Source organism: Megalops cyprinoides, chromosome 13 (assembly GCF_013368585.1).
Source record: "Megalops cyprinoides isolate fMegCyp1 chromosome 13, fMegCyp1.pri, whole genome shotgun sequence".
In the NCBI taxonomy this organism is placed as follows: domain Eukaryota; kingdom Metazoa; phylum Chordata; class Actinopteri; order Elopiformes; family Megalopidae; genus Megalops; species Megalops cyprinoides.
Window position 1 is genome coordinate 2,364,546 of NC_050595.1, and position 27,955 is coordinate 2,392,500.

The 27,955-nt window shown below is 45.8% G+C and overlaps 3 protein-coding genes across 4 annotated transcripts in view; 1 reads left to right on the top strand and 2 right to left on the bottom strand.

Annotated features, from left to right (window-relative positions):
• LOC118787705 (cytochrome P450 2D3-like) lies at positions 1-4,212 on the bottom strand. The gene is made up of 9 exons (XM_036543337.1): positions 4,048-4,212; positions 3,515-3,677; positions 2,889-3,041; positions 2,328-2,488; positions 1,932-2,105; positions 1,519-1,657; positions 1,175-1,362; positions 847-988; positions 1-538 (listed from the first exon to the last, which is right to left on the bottom strand). Exons 1-9 carry the CDS (start codon positions 4,207-4,209, stop codon positions 345-347), a joined length of 1,476 nt encoding a protein of 491 aa, XP_036399230.1. The 5' UTR covers positions 4,210-4,212; the 3' UTR covers positions 1-344.
• A 1,847-nt stretch (positions 4,213-6,059) lies between these two features.
• Positions 6,060-11,353, bottom strand: LOC118787703 (cytochrome P450 2D15-like). Of its 2 annotated transcripts, XM_036543331.1 has the most exons (9): positions 11,192-11,353; positions 10,655-10,817; positions 10,041-10,193; positions 9,677-9,837; positions 9,387-9,560; positions 8,952-9,090; positions 8,613-8,800; positions 6,913-7,054; positions 6,060-6,771 (listed from the first exon to the last, which is right to left on the bottom strand). In XM_036543331.1, exons 1-9 carry the CDS (start codon positions 11,351-11,353, stop codon positions 6,587-6,589), a joined length of 1,467 nt encoding a protein of 488 aa, XP_036399224.1. In that variant the 3' UTR covers positions 6,060-6,586. The 2 variants fall into 2 exon arrangements, with proteins under 2 accessions (XP_036399224.1, XP_036399225.1); XM_036543332.1 differs by lacking the exons at positions 10,041-10,193; positions 11,192-11,353 and having other exon boundaries at positions 10,655-10,816.
• Positions 11,354-18,658: 7,305 nt separating this feature from the next.
• Positions 18,659-27,955, top strand: part of e2f4 (E2F transcription factor 4) — a 19,000-nt gene continuing 9,703 nt past the window's right edge. The window contains exons 1-6 of the mRNA XM_036543693.1: positions 18,659-19,058; positions 26,211-26,320; positions 26,658-26,819; positions 27,177-27,220; positions 27,371-27,435; positions 27,941-27,955. The exon at positions 27,941-27,955 is cut by the window's right edge and continues 253 nt beyond it. Coding sequence (XP_036399586.1) covers positions 18,903-19,058; positions 26,211-26,320; positions 26,658-26,819; positions 27,177-27,220; positions 27,371-27,435; positions 27,941-27,955 — 552 coding nt within the window. The 5' untranslated portion in view covers positions 18,659-18,902. The remainder of the gene's footprint in view (positions 19,059-26,210; positions 26,321-26,657; positions 26,820-27,176; positions 27,221-27,370; positions 27,436-27,940) is intronic.

Genomic DNA, 27,955 nt, shown 5'->3' on the forward strand with positions numbered 1-27,955 from the left:
TCTACTGCCAAAAATGCTTTATTTTGCACACACCCTCATCCTTATGAATTTCCATTGCCTTCATTTTTTTTTTTTACATATCATCCAGTTACACTGTTGGACAATGACAGGGTAACACCTAGGATGGTTACATGCTCATGTTTCTCTTTGGGATCTAACTCCGGGTTGATTAAAGATATCTATATGATTCCACAACTGAGCAATTCAGCCATGAGAAACACAGACTGCGGAAATATGTATGAACAATATTAGAGGAAAAGGTCATTGTTAGATTGTTTGTTACTCATCATGTGACCAGCTGATGTCTATAACATCAGGGGAGCCTCTGTGGGATGTCTGCTGGTTCACCCTCTCTGGGTTGCCCTCAGCCTGATGCCCATTCTGTAGGGTTTGGGTGTCTGGGTGACCCCGAAAACAGGGGTGTAGTCAGGTACCCCACCATCCTCGGGCCAGACAAACTGGAACCGGCGCAGAAGCGTCACCAAGATCAGGAAAAGCTCCATGCGAGCAAGACCCTCTCCCAGACACATTCGAGGCCCTGCAACACACACACACACACACACACACACACACACACACACACACACACACACACACACACACACATATACAGGTCAATGCACACATACAAACATAAGCAGGTTATTACAGAAGTGAACACACTCTAACATTCACATGCACAAGAACACATGTATGCACAAATGCAGAAAGATATCTGTTCAAGGACATGGATATTTTGGGTTTATCATTCACCTTATTTCATTCATGTCAATGACTATTTTAGTGTTTGCAATTTTAAATAACATTCTAATCTACACCACAGCCTTTGACATGTTTAACTCTTACCCACGGAGAAAGGCATGAAGCCCTCTGGCTTCACAAACTCCCCCTGTTGGTTTAGGAAGTTCTCAGGGTTGAAGTCATGGGGAAACTTCCACTGACTCTCCTCACTCAGAACAGAGGAGAGGTTGGGAATGATGAGGGTGCCCTGAAGCAAAACAGCCGGAGATGGAGAGGGAGGGAGTGAGAAGTGAAACAATGCAAGTTGCAGGGAAAGAAGGAGGGAGATCGTTGGAAAGAAAACATTAGCTGAAATGTTATAAACGTTACGATAGCAGTTCTGTCTATGACTCCTACATGCGTGATTGGCTGAAAGGAGGCGCCGGGGCTTCACCTTGGGGATGTCGAAGCCCATCAGCTGGGTGTCTTTGGTGGTGGCGTGGAACACGCTAAGGGGAACAGTGTCAGCGACTCGCTGGACCTCGTGGATCATGGCCTGCATGTAGGGCATCCTGTGTCTGTCCTCGTAAGAGGCCTGTTCCTTCTCCCCAAGCACCGTGTCAATCTCCCTCTGACACCTCTCTGGAGAAGACAGGAAATGATGTCACTCATCTGGGAAACGCCCTCTGTCTGACACCTCAGAGATGTCGTGCATCAACTGACTGACACCTCTGGAGCTATGCCTTTCAGACTCATAAAAAATGAAGTACATCAGCTACTCAACCATAGTCTACTTACTCTGAACATCTGGGTGAGTCATGAGGTACAGGAAAGCCGTAAGGAGCGTGTTAGAGGTGGTGTCCGTTCCAGCGAGGAGGAGATCCATTAGGAGAGCAACCATCTGACTTTCATCAAAGGAAGAGCCACTTTCACCTTGCTGGCAGGGAAATCATGACAGAATCTTTCATTTGACATGACTAAGCAGTGTTATAGCACTGTTTGATTGAAAAGGATTGAGAATCAGTCCTCACAGTGATTGTGTCAGGCTTTTGCTGGTGTGCTTTAGTCTGTCTCTCTCAGAGGGGTTTGGTGCAATTTTAGCTTATCCTCTTTACTGAAGGTGTATGGCTGAGGGAAGGCAAGTCTTTATCATGCTGAAACAGAGGCTAATGGCATCCAGTTATGCTACAGTTTAGTAGGTGTGGTTGTACCTTTTCTAGTTCATCCAGGTAGCAGTCGGTGAAATCCCTTGGTTGCCCTGGGATTCGAGTCTTCTTGTGCTGCTTCACAATGCCCAAAACGTGCTCCTGAATGCTGTAGTAGTTCTGAAACGCTTTCCTGAACGGTAGAGGCAGGTTTCTCAGCAGAGGCAGTGTGTCGTACAGCTAGGAGAAGAGAGACCAGCAGACATCTTCTGTGTGTGATGGACAACTTCAGATTGTGCAAACCGCTAAGCTAGTCTGAGCTAGTTTACAATGGAGAGCAAAGCCATTCTGATTTCTTCAGTCTGTCACAGAGAGCATGTGTTTTTTCTCCTGTGACTAGTTAGCGTCCGTTGACTTGAAATCATAAAATACAGGGGAATTTGCATACAAGCATGCTAGTACCATGGCCCAGGGTCCGTTGGTAATCTTTGTAAGTTCTTCCATCTTGGTAATCAATGCCTGAAATACTTCATCTTCATGTTCATATCGAGATCCAAATATGACTGAACAAATTATGTCAGACGTTGCATTGGAGAATAGATGGTGAGGAACCATGGATTTCCCTGTACAGAAAAAAACAGTGTCAGTCATGACCGAATCCACCTCTGTTGACCCAAACCGTGTTTCCATCAAGCAAGCTCGACGCAGAACAGGCAAAAATGCATGTGTACTTAATCATACACAAAAAGTTACGTCTCTGTCACATAACTGTGCCTTCCTTGGGAACACAACCAAGTGAAGGGAATGTTTTCCAACATATTATCTTCTCTCATTTTATACAGTAGTAATTATTGTTCATATTTATTAATTTGTTAATTATGAATATTAAAGATTACTTGTCATCATGCTCTGAATTTGACCTCTCGGAATGCTTTAATTTCATTTTACCCTTTAGTGGTTTCACATATGCGGGCAGACTTTTGTATTTGCACATGTGGTACTGTATATGTTAGTACGGGGTACCAGCATTCTTCTCTAAGCAAGAGCTGATGTGGCGAATTTCTCCCAGAATCCTCTCCTCCATGGAATGTTTCCCCAGGCCAAAGTTCCGCAGGGTCGTTAGTGCAAACCGGCGGTGCTCTCTCCACCTGGACCCGTAATTGGCCAGTATGACACCTACAGGGATGAAACTGTCATGAGTCGTCCAGACCACTGGTGGCAGCGTCATTATTCTAATATCTTTAGCAAAAACACAGAAAAATCATTATCCTATACTATGATTATGAATTGAAGGGGTGTGTGCTGTTGTATACAAATAGGTTTCCAATTTAAAACATTAAGACTGTGTAGGTGCCAGCCATCTTTGAAATCATGAGCATACCCTTCCTTGATTGAGAAAAGTGTGGTGCATATCCCCAAGCTTTCCAATAATCCACCCCTACATCTGTAACTGCTCTGAACCAAAATGCCTTTGCTCATATTAAATCCACCCCTAACTGTGGAGTCTAAATGAATTTGCTGTTTGGTCTGGAGTAGCATTGTCCCTGAGAAAGCCTGAGTGTGTGTATCTGTACATGGTCAGGTGCTGTTTCAATACGTATTTTATTGTTGTGAAGACAGTTGATGAAGTTGTCAATCTGAGCTCTCACCTTTGCTCTTTGTTACGTGGTTGACCATCAGGTCCTGAGGTCGTCCTGCGAATTCCACCGATCGAGTGACCAGCGCCTCCTTCATGGCCTGCGCACCGCTAATCACCACGGCCGGCCTGCTCCCGATGTACAGACTGAACACCTTCCCATACCGCCCTGCCAGCTGCACAGGGGCAGATGGAGACAGAGAGGCTCAGGGTGCACAGCTACACACAGTGCCTCATCCTCCACGCACATTTACAGACTGAAAATAACACGGCCGTAACTGAACGATCTGGGTGATATCCGAGTGTATCACTTCTGACACACAAACCGAGAGCTCGTTATGCAACTCGTGATGTACAAAGGTGCCTCTCGATCAAATACATTTATAAAAAGGCTTCTCAACTTCTAACAGATCTGCAGTTTTTTAGAACTGTCTCAGGACTTTACATATAACATATTACATGCCGTACATTTGGCGCATGCATATTGAATGGTTTATGATACCTGAACAGGTGCATTCAACAATACACTCACAGATTCTGCTCTACCTTCTGTAGGTCATTAATGGGATTGATCAGGTTCAGCTGCAGTAGGTTCCCAAAAACTGGGACGGGACGAGGTCCAGGAGGGAAGTTTTTTGGCCTCTGGGTTCTGAAGAGGAAGAAGAGGAGGCAGAAGCTGATCCACAGCAGAATCAAGGAGCCCAGCATGGTGACTGTTACTCTACTGCTCCTCTGATCCTGCTATATACACACACACACACACACACACACACACAAAGTAAGGTGCTCCTCCCTCTCTCTGTGGCTGTGGTCATGTGACTCATTCTTGGACAGGGTCATTGGCAGTGAGACAGAACTGACTCCTCGTTTTTCGTCTATTGGTGTTTGCAGTAAATGGAATGAAATTAAAATATATTTAGATATTAAAATCGTAGCTCAGTTACATTATATATAATTATACAGTATAATTACATTAAAACAAAGTCCTGAAAAGAGTGCATCTTCCAGAGGAAGCGCACAGACTCAGCTGTGTTTCAGAGAATATGAGCAATTCCATGGAAAGCAGGAACAAATTAGAGATTGTAAGATAAGATAAATCTAGAGACAACAGCAGGTGAGTTTTATGTATGAGTTTAGCGATGTTGCAACATTTAAGACTGCAGCTGAATTAAAAATGTAGGGTTTGCTGTATATTTATTGTGGGTGATGACTATGTTACTTATTAATCGTGTTTTTCACTGTCATAATTATAAATTGAAGAGTGTTCAGGTTATAATTGTTTTTGCCGTGCTCTCCTGAAGCTGACCAATGGCTGATTCTGATTGTCAAGGGTGTCACTCAGGGTTTTAACGAAGACCCTGACACCTTCTTGATTCGGATGTACATGGTTGTATAAATGCCCGTGGGTCACAGTGGGGTGGTGTACTAGGTGTACATTTGGGAGGTCAGCACAGTTGCTGGTGATGACATAGTTTATTTTCTTAATGAAATTCAGTTGGATGTACTGTCTGGGCAGAAGGGTGGAGATCCCGATGTTGGCTCTGGGAGCTCATGAGCGGCTTTCTCTGCTACCCTCTTTATTGAATCTGCCACTTGGTCTCCTTATGAGTGCAGGTCATTGGTCCCTGTGTGGATGGTGATATTGTCTGGGTCTTCCAGGGTTGATTTAAACTGTCAGAATGTGCACTGTCTAAAATGTCTGCTGTTTTTAGCTTTTTGTTTAAAGTTTGATTTAAAAGACGTTTATCTATGTTATCCTTTCTTTTCCCCTCTTTGCCTTTCTTTGTCCTTTCTTGTTTCTTTTTCAGTTTCAGGGTTGACTTTTAATCCTGTCCTTTTCTGTCCTTCATTGAATCACTGATTCCCTTTTCATGGAATTATGTTTGCCACAGTTTTTCAGTTTATGTTATCCTTTGTGTCTTTTTGATTCATTTGTGTCATTTCTTTCATTCTACCTTATTCTACATATTAAAAGGAAAATTTCTACATTTAATTCAGAAGCTCATTTTAAAGCTGTTAAAGCTCATGTTAAAACTCGTGTTAAAGCTCATGTTAAAGCTCATGTTTAAGCTCATGTTAAAACTTTATCCAGTTTCTGTTCATAATAAATGGTGCTTTGTGTTTTCACTCAAAAGTCTTTTTATGGGAGAAATTCTGTTTTTCAGCTTTCTCACTGCCCCCCTCTATGGTAATTCTGTGTCAGCACAAATGGACCCAAAACCTTAAATTAATGCATTTACTTATTTATTTTATTTTCAATCCAGTTGTTGTATCCTTAATGTATGCATTTACTTGTTTTCAGCTGATAGCATTAATGTACTATGCATACTTTTTTGTGTTTTCAGGAGCATATGGTCTTTACTGCAGTTTCATACACTTCCATACAGATGTGGGGTTTCTTGCTGTGTTTGTTCCCTATGTTACGCTATGCTGTGTATAACAGGTACTGTGGGTCAGAGTATAGCTGTTGAAGTGGAACAATCAGAAAGATTCCAAAGAATTCCATATGGACAACTGTAAATAAGACAAACTGAAAAAGTAAGAACAACAAAAATGGCTCTACTGCCAAAAATGCTTTATTTTGCACACACCCTCATCCTTATGAATTTCCATTGCCTTCAGTTTTTTTACATATCGTCCAGTTACACTGTTGGACAATGACAGGGTAACACCTAGGATGGTTACATGCTCATGTTTCTCTCTGGGATCTGACTCTGGGTTGATTAAAGATATCTATATGATGTTTTTAACATATCATCCAGTTATACTGCTGGACAGTGGACACCTAGGACGGTTGCAGGCTCAGCCCTGAAACATAACACTTCTCTCCCTGCTTATCTAAATATATGTAAATTATATTATTTAGATCTAGATCAAAACGACTGAGCAATTCAGATTATCTGTCATGTACCCACAATTGACCCTTATAACAAAAATATATTTTTAAAATACAAGCTGATGAAATGTGTATAAAATGCTACTCAACAATTTTAGAGGAAAATGTTAGTTTGTTTCTCATCACGTGACCAGCTGATGTCCATAACATCAGGGGAGCCTCTGTAGGGTGTCTGCTGGTTCACCCTCTCTAGGTTCCCCTCAGCCTGATGCCCATTCTGTAGGGTTTGGGTGTCTGGGTGATCCCAAAAACAGGGGTGTAGTCAGGTACCCCACCATCCTCAGGCCAGACAAACTGGAACCGGCGCAGCAGGGTCACCAAAATCAGGAAAAGCTCCATGCGAGCAAGACCCTCTCCCAGACACACTCGAGGCCCTGCAACACACACACACACACACATTCAAGCATGCACGTGATTATCGTCACATGTACGCAATTGTTTCAGTGTTACCCATTGTTTCAAATTGGACTCAAACATAAACCATAGTCTTGGCAGTGAGTGTGACTGACTCTGACCTGCAGAGAAGGGTATGAAGGCCTCTGGCTTCACAAACTCCCCCTGTTGGTTTAGGAAGTTCTCAGGGTTGAAGTTATGGGGAAACTTCCACTGGCTCTCCTCACTCAGAACAGAGGAGAGGTTGGGAATGATGAGGGTGCCCTGAAGCAAAACAGGCAGAGAGACGGAGAGGGAGGGAGTGAGGGGGTTGAATAAAAAGTGAAAGAATTTGCAAAACAAGGAGAGAGAGAGAGAGAGAGAGAGAGAGAGAGAGAGGAGACATAATTATCTCCTAGGCTTCCATAAAACCCTTATGCTACTCAGAGACTGCAAACTCTCATATACAGCTCATATACCTGAGGGACAGTGGGTCAGTATTACCCTCTGTGTTGACAGAAGCTTGGGGATTAGTTCTTGTTTTTTTGTTTTTATTTGGTCTTTGGACTTCAGTGATAATTGGTTATCGTTACTGTTCTTTTTATTCATTCAAAATCCGTTGCTGTGGCAGTTCTGCATTTATTTGGTTGTATCCCTTAAAGCGGTAATTACATTACACCCATTTAGCAGATGCTCTTATCCAGAAAGACCTCCAAGCACAATAAAACATAAGTGTATGCATTCAAGTTGAATGAGAAACAGTGTCACACTAGGTTAACAGCACTTCCAGACCAGTGGGTGTGAGTGTTAACTTGAAAAACCTGACTAGACAAGAAAAGTCAAGTATACTACCACACGTCAGTTGCCAGATCACAGAATCCAAAACACATCGCACTACTACATGTGAAATAAACAGATAGTGCTACAACTAGCAAATGTGTCGGGGGCAGGGATTGAGGTGGAACCTAGATGCAGTCTGAAGAGGTGAGTCTTCAGTCTGTGTTGGAAGATGGCCAGTGATTCCACTGTCCTGACTCCTATGGGGAGTTCATTCCACCACTGAGGGACCAGTACAGACAAGGATGGTTTTTGAGAGGAGCAACCCTGTTGGGATGGGACAGTCAGTTGCCCCATGGATGCAGAGCGTAGTGATATTACTGATCATATGGTTTGAAGTCCGATCATAGATATGAGGGGGCTGTCCCGTTCACTGTCCTGTATGCCAGCACCAAGGTTTTGAACTTGATGAAGACAGGAGGAGTTGTGTGTCATCAGCGTAGAGGTGATATGAAAAGCCTTGGGAGGAGATGACAGAGCAAAGAGATTGCACGTAAAGAGAGGAGAGGACAGGGCCAAGTACAGAGCCTTGAGGGACACCCGTAGACAGCCTGTAGGGTCTAGATGACCCACTGTTCCAGGACACCTTGAAAGAGTGTCCAGAGAGGTAGGACTGAACCCACAGAAGAGTGGTATCAGCAACGTAGAAAGGGTAGACAGAAGTAGAGCGCCATCCACTGTGTCAAAGGCTGCAGAAAGGTCCAGAAGAATCAAGACCAAGCAGTGGGAGGTTGTTCTGCCTGATTGAAGAGCCTCAGTAATGGAGAATAGGGCAGTCTCTGTGGAATGACCACAGTCTGCAGGAGAGGTAAGGGAATGGGATCCATTCTCTCAACTTCAGTTTCAACTGAAGTTTTACAGATAGAGGAGTTCAAGAGTGTGAGAGAAACAAAATGCTAAGAAATAGCATATTACAGAATATTATATATTTTACACATAAGTGACAGCAGTTCTGTCTCTGACTCCTACATGCGTGATTGGCTGAAAGGAGGTGCAGGGGCTTCACCTTGGGGATGTCGTAGCCCATCAGCTGGGTGTCTTTGGTGGTGGTGTGGAACACGCTAAGGGGAACAGTGTCAGCGACTCGCTGGGCCTCGTGGATCATGGCCTGCATGTAGGGCATCCTGTGTCTGTCCTCGTAAGAGGCCTGTTCCTTCTCCCCGAGCACCGCGTCAATCTCCCCCTGACACCTCTCTGGAGAGGACAGGAAGTGATGTCACTCAGCTGGGAGAAACTCTCCTTCTGACACATCTTTGGAGAAGAACTGTGAACTGACACCTCGGAGAGTGTGTTTCAAACTAGTCAAAAATGGAGGATACCAGGAATTCAGCCATCATCCACTTACCCTGCACGTCTGGGTGAGTCATGAGGTACAGGAAGGCAGTGAGGAGCGTGTTGGAGGTGGTGTCCGTTCCCGCGAAGTAGAGGTCGACCATAAAAGAGACCAACTGTCTTTCACCGAAGGAGGAACCATTGTCACCTCTCTGGCAGAGACAGGAGTGAGGACACCAGGGAAAGATTCATCCATATATTTGAAGTCATTTGTCATTATTGAATAATTTAATATTATTTTGAAACTATTTCTGCATGATGTTATGAAGCCAAAGTGTTATGGCGTAAGTGACTTTATGTGTTTGTTAGTGTTTAGTGACATTAGTAAAGAATGTTTACTGACATTTTTCTGTATTAATTCTGTATCAGATTACTACACACACACACAGAAACACACAGCCCTACCAACACTCACCACACACCCAGTTAATCATGTAGGCAGCAATACCTTTTCCACTTCATCCAAGTAGCAGTCCACAAAGTCCCGTGGATCTCCTGGGATTCGGGTCTTCTTATGCTGGGCCACCAGGTCTGCTGTGAACTTCAGCACAGTCTCCATGTTCTGAAAGGCTTTTCGGAAGGGCAGCGGGAAGCCCCTCAACAAAGGCAAAGAATCATAAACCTGCAGACGACAAGGTCACTGTTTTTAGTCTCGTTTTAACATCGTACGTCAAACTGACTCCCAGTGCTGGTTTGTTTTCTCCCCGCCCGGACTGTGAAGGGAGCCAGTGGCCTTACCATAGCCCATGGACCGTTGGCGATCTTTGAATTCTCGGTGAAGATGCGAACGATGAGCTTCAGAAACTCGTCGTCATGCTCGTACCGAGTCCCGAACAGGACGCTGCTGATGATATTGGACGCAGCCTTGTGGAACAGAATCTGGGGGTCTGTGGTTTTGCCTGCCAAGAACGACCAGAAAATCAGAGACTCATGTCCTCACCTTGTTCATTAAAAATCATTTCATGTTTTCTTGTTTAATTTTCATTTAACATACAGAATCTTTAAGAATCAAGCACAGATTCAGCGAAATACAGAAAGGAGGAGTTTAAAATGTTGTTTTGACTAATACATGCTAATAACTGGTTTTTCAAATAGTTGCTACCAGCATTCTTTTCCAAGTGTGAGATTATGTGTGAAATCTCTCCCAGAATCCTCTCCTCCATGGATTGTTTCCCCATGCCAAAATTCCGCAGCAGCATCAGGGCAAATCTCCGCTGTTCCTTCCAGTAGGGCCCATAATTCAGCAAGACGACTCCTGAAGGTTTGGGATTTTTGTTAGTCATCCAAACCAATGGGGACACCTGCCTTCACTGACACCAGCATTTTTAATGATCATTTTAAAAGTCATCCTTTGCGGTGAGAAAGACATTTACTTTTAATTGCTTTTGTGGCATTTTTAGCAATAACATTTGCGTGTGTTTGGTTCACCTAGACTGACTGATCTGTATCAGTGTATAATTCGTAATCTGTCTCACAACTAACATGCAGAACTCTCCAATAAGAACTCAAGAATGCTTTGCGAGACTCTATAGAAATTAAATTTAGGTTCTCGTGGAACGCTGTTTGTTTCCAGAAAATTACAGAACAAAATCGTTATGGATTTTGCGTAGCACCTTTTAAAAAATCAGAATACAGTCCTGCCTGCTTATTATCTCTGACATAGAATGCAGTGTTCAGTGGAGAATGGAATTTCTCTGGGAGTTCATTGGACCATACCTTTGTTGTTGGTTACATCGTTGACCATCAGGTCCTGAGGTCGTCCTGCGAATTCCACCGATCGAGTGACCAGCGCCTCCTTCATGGCCTGCATACCGCTAATCACCACGGCCGGCCTGCTCCCGATGTACAGACTGAACACCTTCCCATACCGCCCTGCCAGCTGCACAGGGGCAGATGGAGACAGAGAGGCTCAGGGTGCACAGCTACACACAGTGCCTCATCCTCCACGCACATTTACAGACTGAAAATAACACAGCCGTAACTGAACGATCTGGGTGATATCCGAGTGTATCACTTCTGACACACAAACCGAGAGCTCGTTATGCAACTCGTGATGTACAAAGGTGCCTCTCGATCAAATACATCTATAAAAAGGCTTCTCAACATCGAACAGATCTGCAGCTTTTTAGAACTGTCTCAGGACTTTACATATAACACTTACATGCCGTACATTTGGCACATGCATATTGAATGGTTTATGTTACCTGGTGCATTCAAACATGCATTCAAAAATAAATGATAATTTTGTTCTACCTTCTGTAGGTCGTTAAGGGGATTTTTCAGGTTCAGCTGCAGCAGGTTCCCAAAAACTGGGACGGGACGGGGTCCAGGGGGGAAGTTTTTTGGCCTCTGAGTTCTGAAGAGGAAGAGGAGGAGGCAGAAGCTGATCCACAGCAGAATCAAGGAGCCCAGCATGGTGACTATTACTCTAGTGCTCCTTGCACCCTGCTATATAAACACCACACACAAACACACACACACACACACACACACACACACACACACACACACACACACAAGTAGGTTGCTCCTCCCTTTCTCTGTGACTGAGGTAGATAGGTCATGTGATGCATTGTAGGACAGGGTCATTGGCAGTGTTACAGAACTGACTTATAATTTTTTTAGGGCCCCATGTGTATTTGTGTCTTCATTATGTTACATTACATGCATTTAGCAGACACTCTCATCCAGAGTGACTTCCAGCACAACAGGAAATAAATGTATTCAAGTTCATTCAAGTTGAATGTCAGAAACAGTGTCAGACCAGGCTAACAGCACTCCCAGACCACACAACACCATTCAAGCACTACTGCAACTTGAGAAGAAGACAGTTTGCTATCAGTTTGTTTTCATTTACAAAAGCTTGCAATGAGATGAGCTCTTCTTATCACAATGTGAAAGACCTGTGAACCTTCACGTCATTGGTTAATGAGCCACATCTGCCTAATTAAAGGCCTATTAAATACAGGTGTGTGGCTGGCAAGCAGAGAGACTGTTCACTCAGGTTGGGTTTTTTGGTTGGTTTTTTTATATAAATAATTGATTTTTTTTAATTTACATTCCCTCTTTCTGTGCTGTTCTTTTGTGAGAAGTGTTGGCCAGCTTCTCCACACAAATTAAAAAGCAGGAGAATATGTTTGAGTAGCTGGAAGCTGACTGGGTTATTGTTTAATTGAGAAGTCGCACATTTCATTCCTTGTGTTATCCATTTCCCTTTCATGCTTGCCTATTCTGTCAGTTTTATCCAGTCTCTGTTCATAATTAACGCTGCATATCTCCATTTGTGTTTTTTATGGAAGAAGCTGTCGCCAGCTTTCCCACTGTCCCCTCTGTGGTAATGCTGTGTTTGCAAAAATGCATTCAATGTACGCAAAACCTCAACTTAATGCATTCACAGTATTTATCTTCAATCCAGTCTTTGTATCCTTTATGTATGTCTTTTTTCTTCTTTTCAGCTCAGTGTTATTGTACTAATCGCCAGAAATGTATATTTTTTTGTGTTTTCGGGAGCATATAGTCTTAACTGCAGTTTCATACACTTCCATACAGGTATGATTGCTTGCTGTGCTGTGTTAGTTCCTACACCCATGTTATTCTATGGAGTGTATATCAGATACAGTGGATAGCTGTGATACTGTGATAGAGTATAGCTGCTGAAATAGAAATGTGACAATTAGAAATGTGAGATTTCTATCAATATCCTACCTTTGAAGTAAAAGAGCGACCACTCCTCCTGCAGCCTTTATGGAGTGTGATTATGTTACAGTTGCTTAGCAAATGCTACTTAAATAGCTAAAGTAAGTTTTACATGTCCAATTATAAATGTCCAATGGGTTGTAAGGAGCATTCGTCATCACTATACCACACTGCAGGTTCTTTTTTTACCTAATTGCCTCAGTGTATAGCTGACTCATCTCTCAATGACATGAGACAGTGCTGAGGGACGTGAACAAGAGACCAGGAGGTTGTAGGTTCTGATCCGCTTCTGCCTGCTGGTTCTGTTGCCTGTTTTCCTCGACTTTGTTTTCTCGGATCAGATTTTTTTGGTATTGGTTGCTGTGTTTTTTCTGGTTTTGGACTTTGCCTGTTTTGACCCTGTTTTTGGATTACCCTTTGGACTCAATAAACCCCTTCGTGTACCAGTCTTCCCTGTCTGCGCCTGAGTCCCTGCCTGAGTTCTGACAATATTACTCAACTTTGAGGCAGAGTATGATAAAGTCTTTGGCCTGAAAATCATCACATGAATGATTCATTGCGGTTTAGTATTAGATAAATTGTCTTTGCATTCTTCCAAGCAGGAGGTAAGATGAGAGATGTTGACATATTTTTTTCCTCCAGCACATTCTGTGGGGTTATCAGGGTAGATAAGTTCTCATCCTAGTTGTGCCTGTAATGCAGACCGCAAAACTGTCATAAACCAAATCCACCACAGGGTGGCACTATTCTTCTCATACAGTGCTACCAGCAAACTGGACGCTGGCAGGTTTTGTACCTGTTCCTACAACAATTTGAGCTGCTGCAGTCATTTTCACCACCACTTACAATGGATACACAGTATCACTAAAGTGACCCCACCACACCGTGATGGCTTTCAGAGCGCTGTGTTGATGCTGTCTGTGTGTTCACAGCCAGAGGGCAAGCTTTCTGCTGGTGTACCTGTACATTTACACGGGTCAAAGAGAACATTCCGGCTCTTTGTGCCTCTCCTGCCGCGTGGCCCGCCATATCTGATAACTTCCAGAATAGCGATGACCTCGTGAACTGACCTCACTGCCACTGTTAGCATCAATTCAAGCGTCAACACAAATTTGGATCAGTCAATACAACGTCAAAACGGAGCCACAACAAAAGAGTTTCTTCAAGGATCCGGGAGAGAAATGTTTACACAGTGAAAATCAGATCACATAAAAAAAGCAGTGAGGAATCAGCTCTTGCCCTCAGCATCTGGGCATCTGATTGGAGGAGGGTGAGAGGTACAGAGTATTGCAGAAGCCATTTCCCTCTCCTCCTCCTTCATGTTAGACGGTCCTGTATAATAGCCTGTTGAAATTAATCTAAAATACTCCCTGTCAGTTTAGAATAGACAGACACTATGACACACCCCCCTCCTTCTCCTTTACATATTCAACATGAGAAAAAGAGGCCCTCTCTGACTATTGTGAGGGTGTGTGGGGTGTCTGGGGGGGGACAAGTCGGTTGAGGGTTTGAGAGATGTAAAGGGGGCTAAGGCCCTTGCTGTGAACATTGCCCCCCCCTCCAAACCCCCCACCCCAACTTGGCCCCCATCTCCCCGTCCCAGAGACCTCCTGCAATGAAAGGGGGGCCAGGACCATCGCTGCCCTTTGTTTCCGGAACAATGTGTTCCCCTTGCCCTCGCCGTGCGGGGACCAGGGGGCGGGATCTGTCAGAGCACACTCATTGTGCGCTTGTGGCATATGGCTGGGCGTGACCCCGCGACCTGACGCACCTCCTCCCCACACTGTGGGCTCTCTCTACGCCTGGAGAGCGCCGGCGATAAAAACACCAGCTCCTCCCTCCGAAAGGGTGGTGGGGCGGGGGGGGCAAGGTTAAGGAGACGTCTGAGGGTCAGACCTGTGACTTGGCTGGAGGGTGGTGCCGTATTTCTCCCCCCCCGAAACAGCGCTACATTCCACCAGACGTCTGCATGTGGGTTTTTAAGAACAGCTTCCAGACCCTGTGTCGCTGTAGGACCGCCTGGCCTGGACAGGACAGCTCACGCGTTCAGCACATTCGTTGGCTCTTGGATGCGTGGTCTCGCCCCTCCTGATTTGTTGGCGTTGGGTAGGCCGGGCTGGGCCGGGGTGGAGGCCACCCAGCGCAGGACAGCAGAGAGGAACGCGGCACAGCTTGGGGCACTGCAGCCCAGAACGGGCAGCGGTTGGTCAGAGAGCACCCTTTGTCATGCGATAACATGGGGAGACAGAAGTAGGTCAGTCTGTAATTTGGAGGTTAGAGGCCATCTCTGCTCATTCTGTGCTGATGACCACCAGAACACCCAGACTGAGGCCAGAAATCCGGGCACCAGCGCCCCAACAACACCCCCCCCCCCAATACACACACCCATTTGCCCCCAAACTCCCCACCGCCCAACTCTCCTACCCTGTGTGGGCCATGTGTTACCGTGGCAGCCTGGCTAAGACCTGTGATGTCACAGGGAGAGGGAGTGTGTTGCTGGGGAGGCATCGGGAGCTTTGGGAGGGGGAGCGGATCACACCCCCAGCCGGGCAGGGGCGATGGGAAAGGCGTGGGGGTGGAGCAGCGAGGCTTGTGCCACTGTGCGCGGCCAGGCTCCAGGCTCCAGGCGCCAGGAGAGCTGGTGATGAGACAGGCAGGGAGGAGTGGCCGGGAGAGCGTCGGGGGCTGGAACGTCGAGGCAGTCCCTCCTCTGCCTGGATCAGTGCAGCTCCTTCTCAGATCTGCATTTACACACACTGTGTGCGTGTGTGTGTGCGTGTGTCTGTGTGTGTGTGCGTGTGCGTGTGTGTGTGCGTGTGTGTGCGTGAGTGTGTGTGTGTGTGTGTGTGTGTGTGTGTGTCTGTGTGTGTGTGCGTGCGTGTGTGCGTGTGTGTGTGTGTGTATGTGTGTGCGTGTGTATGTGCGTGTGTGTGTGTGTGTGTGTGCGTGTGTATGTGCGTGTGTGTGCGCGTGTGCTCATATATGTACACAAGCATGTGTAGAAGTGAGTTATTTCTCCTGGTAATATATTTACAGCAGAAACATTGTTCAGTTTTAAATGACACACTGAACCACTCAATTTGAGGGCAAAAGCAGAGAGGGGAAATGTTGACAAAAATGGAAAAAAATTCTTGAATCATTTCAAAAAGGTAATTGAGTTAAACCCCTGGACATATATCAGAAAAGATATATTAGAGCTATATGAGTACATATACATATACTGTATGTTACATGTATTTGAGTGATTAACGAGCCAGTAGGTGGCAGTCACTTTGCCATTGATTGAAGAGGTAGGAGGCAGAGACTCTGTGTCCTCGGGCTTGTGAGGAGCAGGCGAGAAAGCTTGGGGTCAGGTCAGAGTTCAGGTACCCCTGGTCTCTGTTGTCACACCCACACTCCCGTCTAGCAGGTGGTGTCCCTGCTGCACAGGCAGCTATAGAACTCCAGGGACAGAAGAAAGTGTAGCTCACAGGTGAAGGAACCGGGCAGGTAGGCCTAGTTGTAATATCACAGATTAAAATCATTGCCTTGGGCACTGTTGCTGTGTGCTTAAGCAAGGCACTTTACCAAAATAGCTTTAATAATTTATCTCTGTAAGAAAACGATGTGATAAATATCCAGCTCCATGAATGGACAACGTATAAAATCCTTGTATAAGGGTGGCCATAAATCAAATAAGTTGCTCCCTTTCTGTGGTTTAGCAAAGGATCCTCCATTTGCCCAGATGCTGAGTGTGCAGCCCTTTACCGTTACGTACAGTGTGTCATGCTGGGATGCACTGTACAAAAAAAGGATCTGTTCACAAATGCAAATGGAGCAGATGCAAGTTTGCGTAAACAGGTGCTGCTTTTGCAGCAGAAACAGGAAGTGACTATGCTTTGCTTTAATATTTGAATTTAGAATTTAGAGGGAAAAAATAAATTATGTACTGTAATAATACATAGAGATGTTATGTATTGGATAAAATATTGTATAATGCAAGTTCACTACATAATAAATAGTGATACATGGTGTGTGTGTAATATTGTTTAGCCACTGTTATTTACAGACAAATATATTCTGACCTAATTGCTTAATGTTCTGTATGTCCTGAGGAATCTAAAAAGGGAGGTGTCTCTAACCCTGTACGCTCTAAAACCTCTGGGATTTTTAAATTATTTTTTGTTGTGTACTGGAAAAAAAGAGATGGTCATGCTTGATCATTTTGCGGGTTGTCAGTGAGGTGCAGAGGTTAACGAACTAGGCTGTTAACCACAGTATCACAAATGCCGTGCCATGACTCTTCCGTTGTACCCTTGAGCGTGGCACTTCCACTGAATTACCTCATTAAATCTATAGTATTAATAAATAATGAAAATGTAGCCTGTGTACGTTTCTTTTGGAAAAATACATCCCCAAAGCCAAATAATAATAATAAACGAAACAGTGTAATTCAGCATGGTGGTGAATTTCATCGTACATTTTACCGTACATTTATTTGCTCGTAAACATTCAGTATGTTGGGTAAACATACAGCGTTGGGGTATGAGGGGAAGCGGGCTATTGAGGAGTACTCCTATTCCTCCTCCGCCTTTCTTTCCCCGGATTAAAATGTCTTTTTAGACAAAAGTATGACGAATACCAATTGTTTTGCACTTCTCAGGTTATTACATAAATCACTAGATAACGTTTGTTTTAATGTTAGTCAACGGTGCTTCACGCAGCTGCTTGTGCGTGTGCGTTGGCGACGCTCCCTTACTGCCGGAGGTCACTGATTGGCTGAGCTGCGATCGGAAACGAGGCGTGCGGCTCGAGGAACATGAGGGCTCAGTGAAAGAGCCGGAAGTTTTATTTAAAGAGCAGAAATGCTGCGCTCTTGTTGGATGGGAACGTTTAGAGGTGGGAGTTTTCAAACAGTAGGACTGTGCCGTTTCGGATTTAATTTAACTCGTCTAGTGGGTGGATTTTTTTCTTAGACACACAAATTGCAGACACAAATATGATGCCAAAAGTTATGCAGTTGCACTTGCTAACTCTCAGTTTGGTGCCAGCTAGCTTAGCTTCTTAGCTTGTCAAACGCTCCAAATCAGTAACGGCAGCACACAGCCCTGACTCGAAGAATAAAATTTCATCCAAGTAAAACGCCGTCACACTCCCTTCTCGGGTAAAGCTCCCAATCTCAGTTATGACTGGCAATTTTGCCGAGAGTTTTCAACAGACTTTTTGTCACCTTGAATGCATAGTAGATTGTTCGTCAGTTTATGTAACAATCATACGTGTTGACTTAAATATTTACCACAGTATACACAATGGTTTATGTGTTAGCCACCAAGGCCATTTTATTATATTTTATTTTTGCTGTACAAGGCAACGACATTCTTGTGTGACAGTCAATACTACAATCACCATTGTAGTTTTTTTTTTTTTTGAAAACAACACAAACTTGAACACCCCCGTTACCCCCTACACAATTGGAGCCATAAGTTCAGTGACATCGTTGTGGCAGCATGTATCCAGTAGAGAATCAACGATGGATTTATTTAAATATGAAATACTGACGAAAGACAGGGGTGGCGAGAAAGAAAATGACTTTAACAAGTGAAAAAATAATTAGCAAATAAATATAGGATAATAAAAACAAACACACGAGGAGAAAGCGTACAAAAAAAAATAATAATAATAAAATAATGTAATATTGGATTAATAGCAAAAATTTTGAAGTGTTTGAAGATAATCCAACTAATCTAACGGGTTTTGTAGTGGTCAGATATTTTATGAATGGGCTCGATATTTCTTAGTATCTTGACTATTTTTCCTCGCACCCTGTGCTATCTTTTTGGGGGTAGAATATGACATAACTTCATTCATTAACTGCTGTGAGGAAGGAGAAAGTTCAGATTGCAGGAGGCAAAATTTGACACGCAACTGTAGTTCAGACACACGTATGGTTGGACAAAACGGAAAATGGCGTACAAAACCAGTAACTTTGCAGACGGTCCCTGCGGTTCAAAACCATCCCAACATGCACTGCGTCCCTAACGGCTCCATACTATAGGACCTCATTGCCGGGTTGCTGCAGGGCCGAGTGGATTGTGGAATTCGGGAGCCGAACCGAGCCGAACCGGCCGATCGCCTCAGGAGACCCGAGGGTGTTAGTGGACTGTAGGATCCGGGACATCCCTGGGAGGCCTGCGCGTGCCGCGGGGGTCAGCAGCAGTGAGCTCGAGACAGGACACAACAGGGGGACAACAACGAACCCGAGGAACCCGAACCAGACTGTAAAAGCCCGATGGATCTGGAGATACCCAGAACCGAGCTGGGAGCCATGGCCGAGCCGCTGCAGCCCCAGACCCCGAGCCGACACGAGAAGAGTCTCGGATTGCTAACAACCAAATTTGTTACTTTACTCCAAGAGGCCAAGGACGGAGTTCTAGACCTGAAAGTAGTAAGCGTGTTTTACTCTTTGTGGGCAGTTAGCTAGCTGGCTAACTAGGAATGCAGGATGTAGCTTGTTAGCTTAACATTTTTATTTTCGTTTTTTTTCATCATCAACGCTGATGTGAAGGGCTACTGCTTATGACCTCGTTCCGCCGGCTGGCCGGCTGTAAAGCCACACACGGGCTAATTCACCGTTGGTCCGAGAAATATATCAATATAAAATCGGTACAGTTGGATGTTTTGAGGTTGCAGCCTGTTGTTAGTTATGTAGCTAGCTACCGAATTTGGACATTACTACCTACCGGCGATGGTCACTGACTGTTTCATATTAGCAATGCAGAAGGTGTTACTGTTAGAGGACCTGGGCTTGGCTACAGAATTCCTGCGCGAGAGGGATGCCTTTGACAGCTAAAGTATACAAGAGCACTTTCCTGTTTGTGATCAATGTGTTGCAGTGCAAACATGCCTTGCAACACAACTGAGTGATGCAAGAGCACCCTTGGCAAAAATAATTTGTAATACCAAATGTGTGTAGTTTGCTATCTAGCTAAATAATCTTTTTTTCAGTTGCCCAATTTATTGGTCAAACACTGTAACTAGGTTGCTAACTTAACGATTTCTGGCTGAGAGCGCTTGTCCGTTATTGTTGAATGGGAAATTCCGCTAAAATTGTTTCATTTTCGAGATTATGGTTTTTATATTACTTTGATGTAGTATGTTTATAGTGAAATACCCCAGAACCTACCTAGCTTGCAATGGAGTGTCTGTTTCTTTGTCACACTAAGGGGTGACGTGCACGATCTTCGTTTTGAGTATGAAAAGGCGATGCGTTTTCCGTGCATTTTAGCAAAGCTCTTGACTTGTCAGTGGGGATGCAGGACAATTTAACAAAACCACCTGTTAAACATTAAGTTGCGATAATAGACTTATCTCGTCCAGCCCCTGCGCTTACAGCTTTATCTACGGAATACTTCGCTTGCTAGTTAGCTGCCTCCCAAGGAACGCTTGCTACAAACTGACGGTAGCTACAGGTTTACTGGAATAAGTTAAAATATAATCACCAGGAATGGCATCAACAAACTTGTTTACACATGGCTTTTCTTGTCAGTTAGGTGATTGGAGACCCGATAGCGCTGTTAGTGTTTAGTGGTCATGGAGCAGGTGCTTGCACAAGAATAGTGTTTTTGGCTCGCGCTGAGCGCCGTGGAGTTGTCCGGTGCTGCATGCAGCACGCGCTGCCCCAGCACACTGTGCCACATGAGGCGCGCGGGCTGTCGGACTGCAGGCCCGCGGCGCACGAGCTCGGACCGACGCGAAAAGAACAGAGGAGCGCGCGCTCACCGACGGTGACGAAACGGTGCGATTCACGTGCAGCTTTGCGGTTCTGCTACCGGAGCGCGGAGACAGGACCTCGCGTGCTTTGCGTCTGTCTCGTAACGTCGTGGCCGGTTTGATGTGGCCTTTGGGTAAGAGGGTCTGACCTCCCTCGGGTTTAAAGATTAACCCCTCCCTTTCTGGTGTGTGGCTCACGTGAAACCTAATCTGCATGTGGAGTGACGCCCGTCTCAATACCTGCGGGCTCATTTTATGTTTCATAAAATCATTTTTACGTGTTCCATCGCGTGATCCTCGTTTTTTTTGATATGTTTTGATATATATTCTGATACATATTTCTATAATTCACTTCTAAAATCCTAAAGTAAATCCTTGGTAAAGAAAGCAAAAATTTGTTTTCACTAAATCCATTTGATTGTAGTTATTTCTTGTGATAAGAGGGCCCCTATCAAAATCAATCATGCATTAAATAAACTTAAAGCCTAATGCATACCAAATCTTCAAATCAGAAGATAAAAAGTGTTATTGCAAAGGTCTGCGATTGCTTATTGCTTCCGAGACACTTAAAGCTTTGGGGGGATGGCAGCACAGTGGTTTACAGAGCGATTATGACAGTTTTGCCCTCGTGTCTTTTATCAGGGCTGAATACGGTCTTAATTGTTTTGGTGCAAAGCGGTTTTTTCTCCTGGCAAGCGCTGCACGCTCGGGCTCTGAAAGCCTCGTGGGTGGGATCGCTTTTTTGTATGGTTGGCCCAGTGCGCGTGGATGACGGTTTGGAGACAGTCGCGTGAAGCTCCCAGGGCTTCCCGCGCTGAAAGACGGGGGCTGCTCGTGGTCCGACGCGGTGGAGCGTCACGCAGGGTCCCCCGGGGAGAGACATACAGTATGCTGGGGCAGTATGAATGCGCTTGTCTGGCCGATGAAGCACGTTTTAGAGATACAGCATAGCTTCCAACCGCACCCGAGACACAGCAAACGCACACGGATGCACAAGATTTAAGAACGTTGTGTGTTCTTGCATAACGATTGTCAGATTTTTAACGTGCCCTCGTTGAAAGACGCATCTCGTCTGTCATATTTTCGTGAAACCTGTTTGAATATTGTAAGCTTTTTGCACTGAAGACACCTCTGTCATGTCGGTAAAGTGAGGTGAATTGAACACTGAAGGCGAGAGGCAGAGTGTAAGAGGACGAGAGAGTGTGAGGGAGAGGGTGGAACGGCCGGACATCAGCACAGCACCTCTGATTGGTTGGTGGCAGGGATCAGGGTTTCAGATTGGTCAGGAGCAGAGATGGACTTTCCTTTAATTGGTCAGCAGTTAGAGCAGCTTGTGTCCGCTGCTTGGTGAATGCCCCGTTCTGTTGGTGTCATCCTCATTACATCTCCAGCTGGGTAGATGGGAGCCGGGATGGCTCGCCCTCGTGGTGCATTGTGGGAAAGATGGAGGCTCCTGTAGCAGTGACTGGTGTTTGCATGGGTAGAGCTGATTGCATTTTTCAAACTGTACTGCGCCCCCCATCCCCCCCCCCCCCCCCTTCCCCTCCCCTTCCTGTGAACAGATGAGAAGCAACGGGAGTCCTTACTGTGCCAATCGATGCTCCTCTAATTACTGCAGCGGTGTCAGCGGAGTGCAGGGGGTCGAGGTCACCACCCACTCCCTCTCTGCGTCTGTAAGGGATACGGGCTTCGCCATCCAGTCAACGAACAAATGCACACACTCTCTGTCTCTCTCTCTCACACACGCACACACACACACACACACACACACACACACACTCTCTCTCTCTCTCTCTCTCTCTCAAACACACACACGCATACTGTCTCTCTAACACACACACACACACACACACACACACACACACACACACACTCTCTCTCTCACCATCTCTCAGTTTCACTCTTTCTCTCTCACACACACACATGGGCAAGGTCTTCAAACTGAAATCCTGTTCTGTAGGTCTGAGTACAGCTGTGTCTCTTGGCACAACGTGGTTAACTGAGAGAGTCAGCACCAGGCCAGCATCGGCTAAATAACCATAAACAGACCTGTAACTCCATGTGACTGAGAAGGTACTGCATGTGACAAAGCTACTGCCCCCACACTTCTGCTGGGCTGGATCTTTGAGAGTTAAATGTAATGACATGCTGAGCTTTGAGGGCCTCGGCCTTAACACCGGACAGCAGTGTGGCATACTCTTTAAGTGGACCGATCTTCTGCTCAGGTGGTTACGGGTTTGAATCCTGAGTGAGAATATACCAGAACCTCTCAAATGTGAGCGCTTTCTGCACTTTTATGTGAAAGTTGTTGCAGGTTGAATGAGGTGCCTCACGCGATGTTATTGTTAAAATTGAGACCAATGGTGATTTTCCCAACGTCAGTGTTTCACTTGGTTTTTATTTTATACCAAGTCACAGTGCAAAGGGAAAATAATTTTTAAAAATCTTAGGCATAAATGACTGTGCTTTCTAAACTCACCGTATTCAAAAACCCCGGATGGTTTATCTGAGGGTTTCAGAATGTGATATAATTTTACAGGCTGCAGTGGAGTATGAATACAGCGAATTTTAAGCCTGAAACTGCCCCGAGTCTGAGAAAACTTGACTCAAGCCTAACAACCCCAAAATTAAATGTACAGACACTGTCCTGCCTGATTGTCAGTGATAAAACTTACTTGTGTATGTTTGCGAGGCAGAGGGAAAAGTGCAGTCGGAGGAAAATACCTGCCTGGAGCTTTCAGACTTGTCAAAACACCCTGCTCAGAGGCTCCAGAAACGGCAAAACCAGTATAAACACAGTTGCTAGGCAATTGCAGTAAACACATCATTCTGCTCCTAAGGTGAGGCTACTGGCTACCAAGCTCACTAGCTAAACAGTGTGAACTAGCACTGCAGAGAGAGAGGAAAAACAGTCATCTGCTCCAGATTGCAAACATATTGTCCATGTTACAGCCGTTGGCTAACATGCAAACAGACAAAACCCAGCAGCCTCAGAGGGCAAAGAGGGCTGGTGAAGTTGGCACCCGGCGTCACCTGGAAGGAGCCTGGCAGCTGGCGGGTTTAGTGACCTGGCTCACGGCCGCGGTTATCTCGCCTGATGAGTCCTTTCGTTTGATTGCATCAGCATCCATTGTGCTGTGTCGGTAACGCTCAGCTCTGGCACCAGCTGTCTTTCCCCTCCAGAATGCCATGTCACAAAGGCACGATGTGAAGCAATTTGACCAAACTTTAGAGCCTGCTAATATTGTTTTCGTGTCAGTTATATTTTTAGTCATGAATTGTATTAATTTGTGAATTTGTCCTAAAATAACATGAACCTGACCTTTAGAATCGGGGCCCGTCCGCCTCAGGTCAGGTATCCAACCTCTGGGCTCTAGGCCTACTGGTTAAGAGACTGGATGTGTAACTAGGTATAAGGTAACCTCACCTGGTCACCTGTCTGCTGATGTACATATCCTGCTTTTAAATGAACTATATGCAGGATGTCCTGGATGGGGGCACCTGCCGGCCAGGTGAGTAATAATTACACCTGTACAGGTGTGTTGTGTTTTGGGCGGCACCACACGAATGATCGTCTTCCTGTCTCCCTGTTCTGCCTGGCTGCAAAACTCAAATCCAACCAGTTGTCACATGAGCGGCAGGAAAGAGGGCATGGACTATGTAAATCGGCAATGATGTGTTTGCCGATGGCTGTTACCCTTGGTTGATGGGTGCAAATTGAGTGAAAACGGGTTTGAATATTGTTTATGAGTTTTTGATGTGATGACTTTTGCAAACACTAGGATAATGTAGCTCATCTTTTTCATTTTTTTTTCCTTGTTGGGAATTACTAGTGGTGCATAGAGGATGATTCCTACATGCACTTCCAGGCTTCTCACACTAGCTTGTGCATGTGTCACGGCATTGCATTAAAATGGCTGCAGTGACTCATACAGACATGCTTTTGGAGTTACCCGGGTCTGGTTTATGGTTTTTGTAAGCATGTTTTTTTGTGTGTATGGTTTTTCTTGCTGTTGTAACGTTATGCCTCAACAGCGTGGGGCTGTGGGGTGATTCACTGAAAGTGAGAAAGCGATAACTTCCTCTGCTGCAGCCGTAACTTTGATGTAATAAATATAACCCAGGCTGCAATAAAGGCAGCAGGGTCTGCTTTCATTCAGCACCCGCTGCCCGGTGTGCACCTGCTCAGATAATGTAGTGTTTACTGTAGCGGATTTTACAACCCAAATCTCAGACCCTCGCAGAAGGAGCAGGATAGCCTTAGCAGATTACTGTCCTCAGAACAGGTGTACTCTGCAGGGCAGTGTTCTGATTTAAGGTTTTTCTTTATGTTGTGGGCAGAGAGCCCTGACCTAGGATCAGCTGACTTGGTCTTTGTTCTGTCCCCAGCTGTTTTGGGCAGAAAAACTGACAGTAACGTTGGGTCAGTGCTTAGGAGCAGAGTCTACACTCAGAGCCCACGTTGAATGAGTGGCATCGTTTTAGTCCAGTTGTGTGTGAGCGTGCAGTTCATTGTCTGGTCCTGAAGGGTGCAATAAATTACCCCACCCCGTGAGGACAGAGGGCCGTGTGTTTTCAGTGTAATTACACACTGAATCAGGCTGGGGGTTTGCCCTGGGGTATGATGTAAGAATGCAGGTATTGTGATCTCCCTCTCTGCGTGTGTGTGCGTGTGTGTGCCTGTGTGTGCGTGTGTGTGTGTCCTCACTGTGATTCAGCTCACTGATGCAGGTTTTGGGAAACTGCACTTGGAAAAGATAGAAGGAAAGCTTGAGTTAGATGTCGGGCCAAAAATGAAAATTGAAAACATTTTATGATATCTGTCAAGTATTTGCATGTGTAGTTGTGCAATTGAGCATTGTGAACCAGGCCCTGTATGCCAAACCTTATTTCAGGCAGTAAGAAAAACTACACCCCCATACTTACAGTCTGTCCTCCTCCCCTCCCGCCAAACCACCCCTCTCTGCTACCTCTGCTGGCCTGTCCCTTCCTCGGTCGCTCGTCTTGTTCACGCCCCTTCTCCTCCCTTTCCCCCACAGCTGTCAGAACAGCGAGATCACTGTCCGTTCCCTGGCACAGACTCAAAACCCACCTTGTGATTACATCGACGCTCTGTGAACTCTGACCCCTCCCCTCCTAACACAGTGATAAAAACTAGTAGGTATAAAATGCACTGTAATGTAGGCGCTGGAGATAAAAGCGTTATGGCACCTGAAGCTTGCGCAGTCGCACACACCCTGACATAAACTCGTAGTGGCGATACAGATCTGGAGGCTGGAAATTGGTGGCAAAAGTGAAAGGCACGCCCTGTGACAGAGCTTACTCCCACTGTGCCAATGCTTCCCACGATGCCACTGTGCTTCAAGGATGGCACTGATGGTTCAGTATCTGTGTGGCTAATTGATTAACCCTGTCAAATGCACTTAGTGTAAGTCACTCTGGATAAAAGTGTCGGGCAAATAAAATAATAAATATCGGCCAAAGCTTTTCAGTAGAGTGAATGGAGAGGTTACAGAGGGCTTGGGCTTGAGGCCTTCAGGAAGCAGTTTGTAATGCTCCATCCCGCCTCTAAACACTCAGTAAACATGATAAAACACATAAAACTTGTGATTGGAGATGTTCTTTAAAGACTGCAGTCAGCGGGAAAGTCCTTTTGCCTCGTGCTGAGATCCCACATGTTGAGATGTGTTTCTGGAGAAGGATGCTCTTCCTTTGGAAAGTGTGAGAGAGTAACCTTGCAGACTCCGTATTTCCTGTTGGTTCAACGTCTTCCCTGACACTGTGGGTAAAGTGGGTCACCTGATTCACCCCCCTCCTCCTCCTGCAGGCGGCGGACACCCTCGCTGTGAGGCAGAAGAGGCGGATCTATGACATCACCAACGTGCTGGAGGGCATCGGGCTGATTGAGAAGAAGTCCAAAAACAGCATCCAGTGGAAGTGAGTCCTCGATCGTGCCAGCAGTTGCCTCTCAGAGCCTCAGAGTGTTCCAGGAAGGCTGTCCATCCAGAAACCACTGTACTGTACTCTGCTACGCTTTTTACGTCACAGTGATCTTTTCTAGACGTTACTCTGGGGCAAAACCTTCCGTTCTTAAACAGTGTTATCCAGTGTGTGTGACATAGTGTGTAGATTATCTAAATGAAGCCCTGCTAAGGTGTCTGCATCTGGCTTTACCAAAGCGTAGAAAGGAATGTTTTGCAGTTAAGGGTGGGGTGGATAGCTGTGTGAGAATGTGTGTTCTGACCCGGCCTGATGGGGAGCGTCTTCTCCACAGGGGCGTGGGTCCCGGGTGTAACACACGAGAGATCGCAGACAAGCTGATCGACCTGAAAGCAGAGCTGGAGGACCTGGACCGACGAGAACACGAGCTGGACCAGCAGCGGGTTTGGGTCCAACAGAGCATCAAAAACGTGACGGACGACACGCAGAACAGCAGATATCCTTTACACATGTGCACACACTCACACACACACACACACACACACACACACACAAACATACTTACCTTTCCCCTCCCCCAGGGTCACTGCAACAGCACACCTCCTGACAGTCAAATCCCAAAACCATCTGGTACATGCATTGGCGTAGACAGAATCCTACCCACAATCCTCTTCTGCAATACAGAGTGGGGAAATGGAGTAGCAGGGCAGTGGTGATTGTGATGTCACCAGTGGGTATTGAAGGGTAGAGAATGGCAGGGGTGTGGTGATTGTGATGTCATCAATGGGTATGAAAGGGTAGAGAATGACAGGGGTGTGGTGAACTGAACACGTGGCCCTTAACACAGACAAACATTGGCTTATGTTACCCATGAAGACATCTGCGGCTGCTTCAAAGGTGCGCTCTTCTCTCATTGGCTGAGTGGTGATTGTACGCTGCCTTAAGACAGATGGAGGTGGATGCTAACTGCTGCTGACTCACCCACTCTGTCTCTCTCATTCTCTCTCTGTCTATCCATCCATCTTCCTCTGTCTCTGTGTCCCCCAGGTGACACTCTCCTGGCCATTCGTGCCCCCTCAGGTACACAGCTGGAGGTGCCCATACCCGAGGCGGTAAGTGTGGTGTCTCGCCCTCCCCCCACCCATCCAATTCTCCATCGCACGGCGCCCCCTGCACCTCCGCACCACCAGCGCTGTCTCTCCCAACTCCCCAGGAAGTCTCCGTTTTCCCCCCGCTGTCTTGACTGTATGACTCCCTCCAATGCAACAGTCTCTCCAGCCCCCCTCCGTCTCAGTGTCTCCCTCTCTCTCTCCAATATCTCAGTTCTGTCTCTACCCCCGTTCCCCACCCTGGGTCTCTCCCTCTCTGCACACGTAACATCCCTCTGTTTCTCTTAGTTCTTCCTCTCTCTGTCTTTACAACACCTGTGACTATCTCCCCACTCGGCTTCCCACTCGGTGTACCCCTCTGTGAGCCTCCACATGTCCGTACTCCTCTTTTTCTCTCTCTCTCTCCCTCTCTGTCTCTTCTCTCTCTCTCCCTCTCTGTCTCTTCTCTCTCTCTCTCTCTCTCTCTCTCTCTCTCTAAGTCAGTCCCTCTCTGCCCCTTGGCCCGCAGGCAATGAACGGTCAG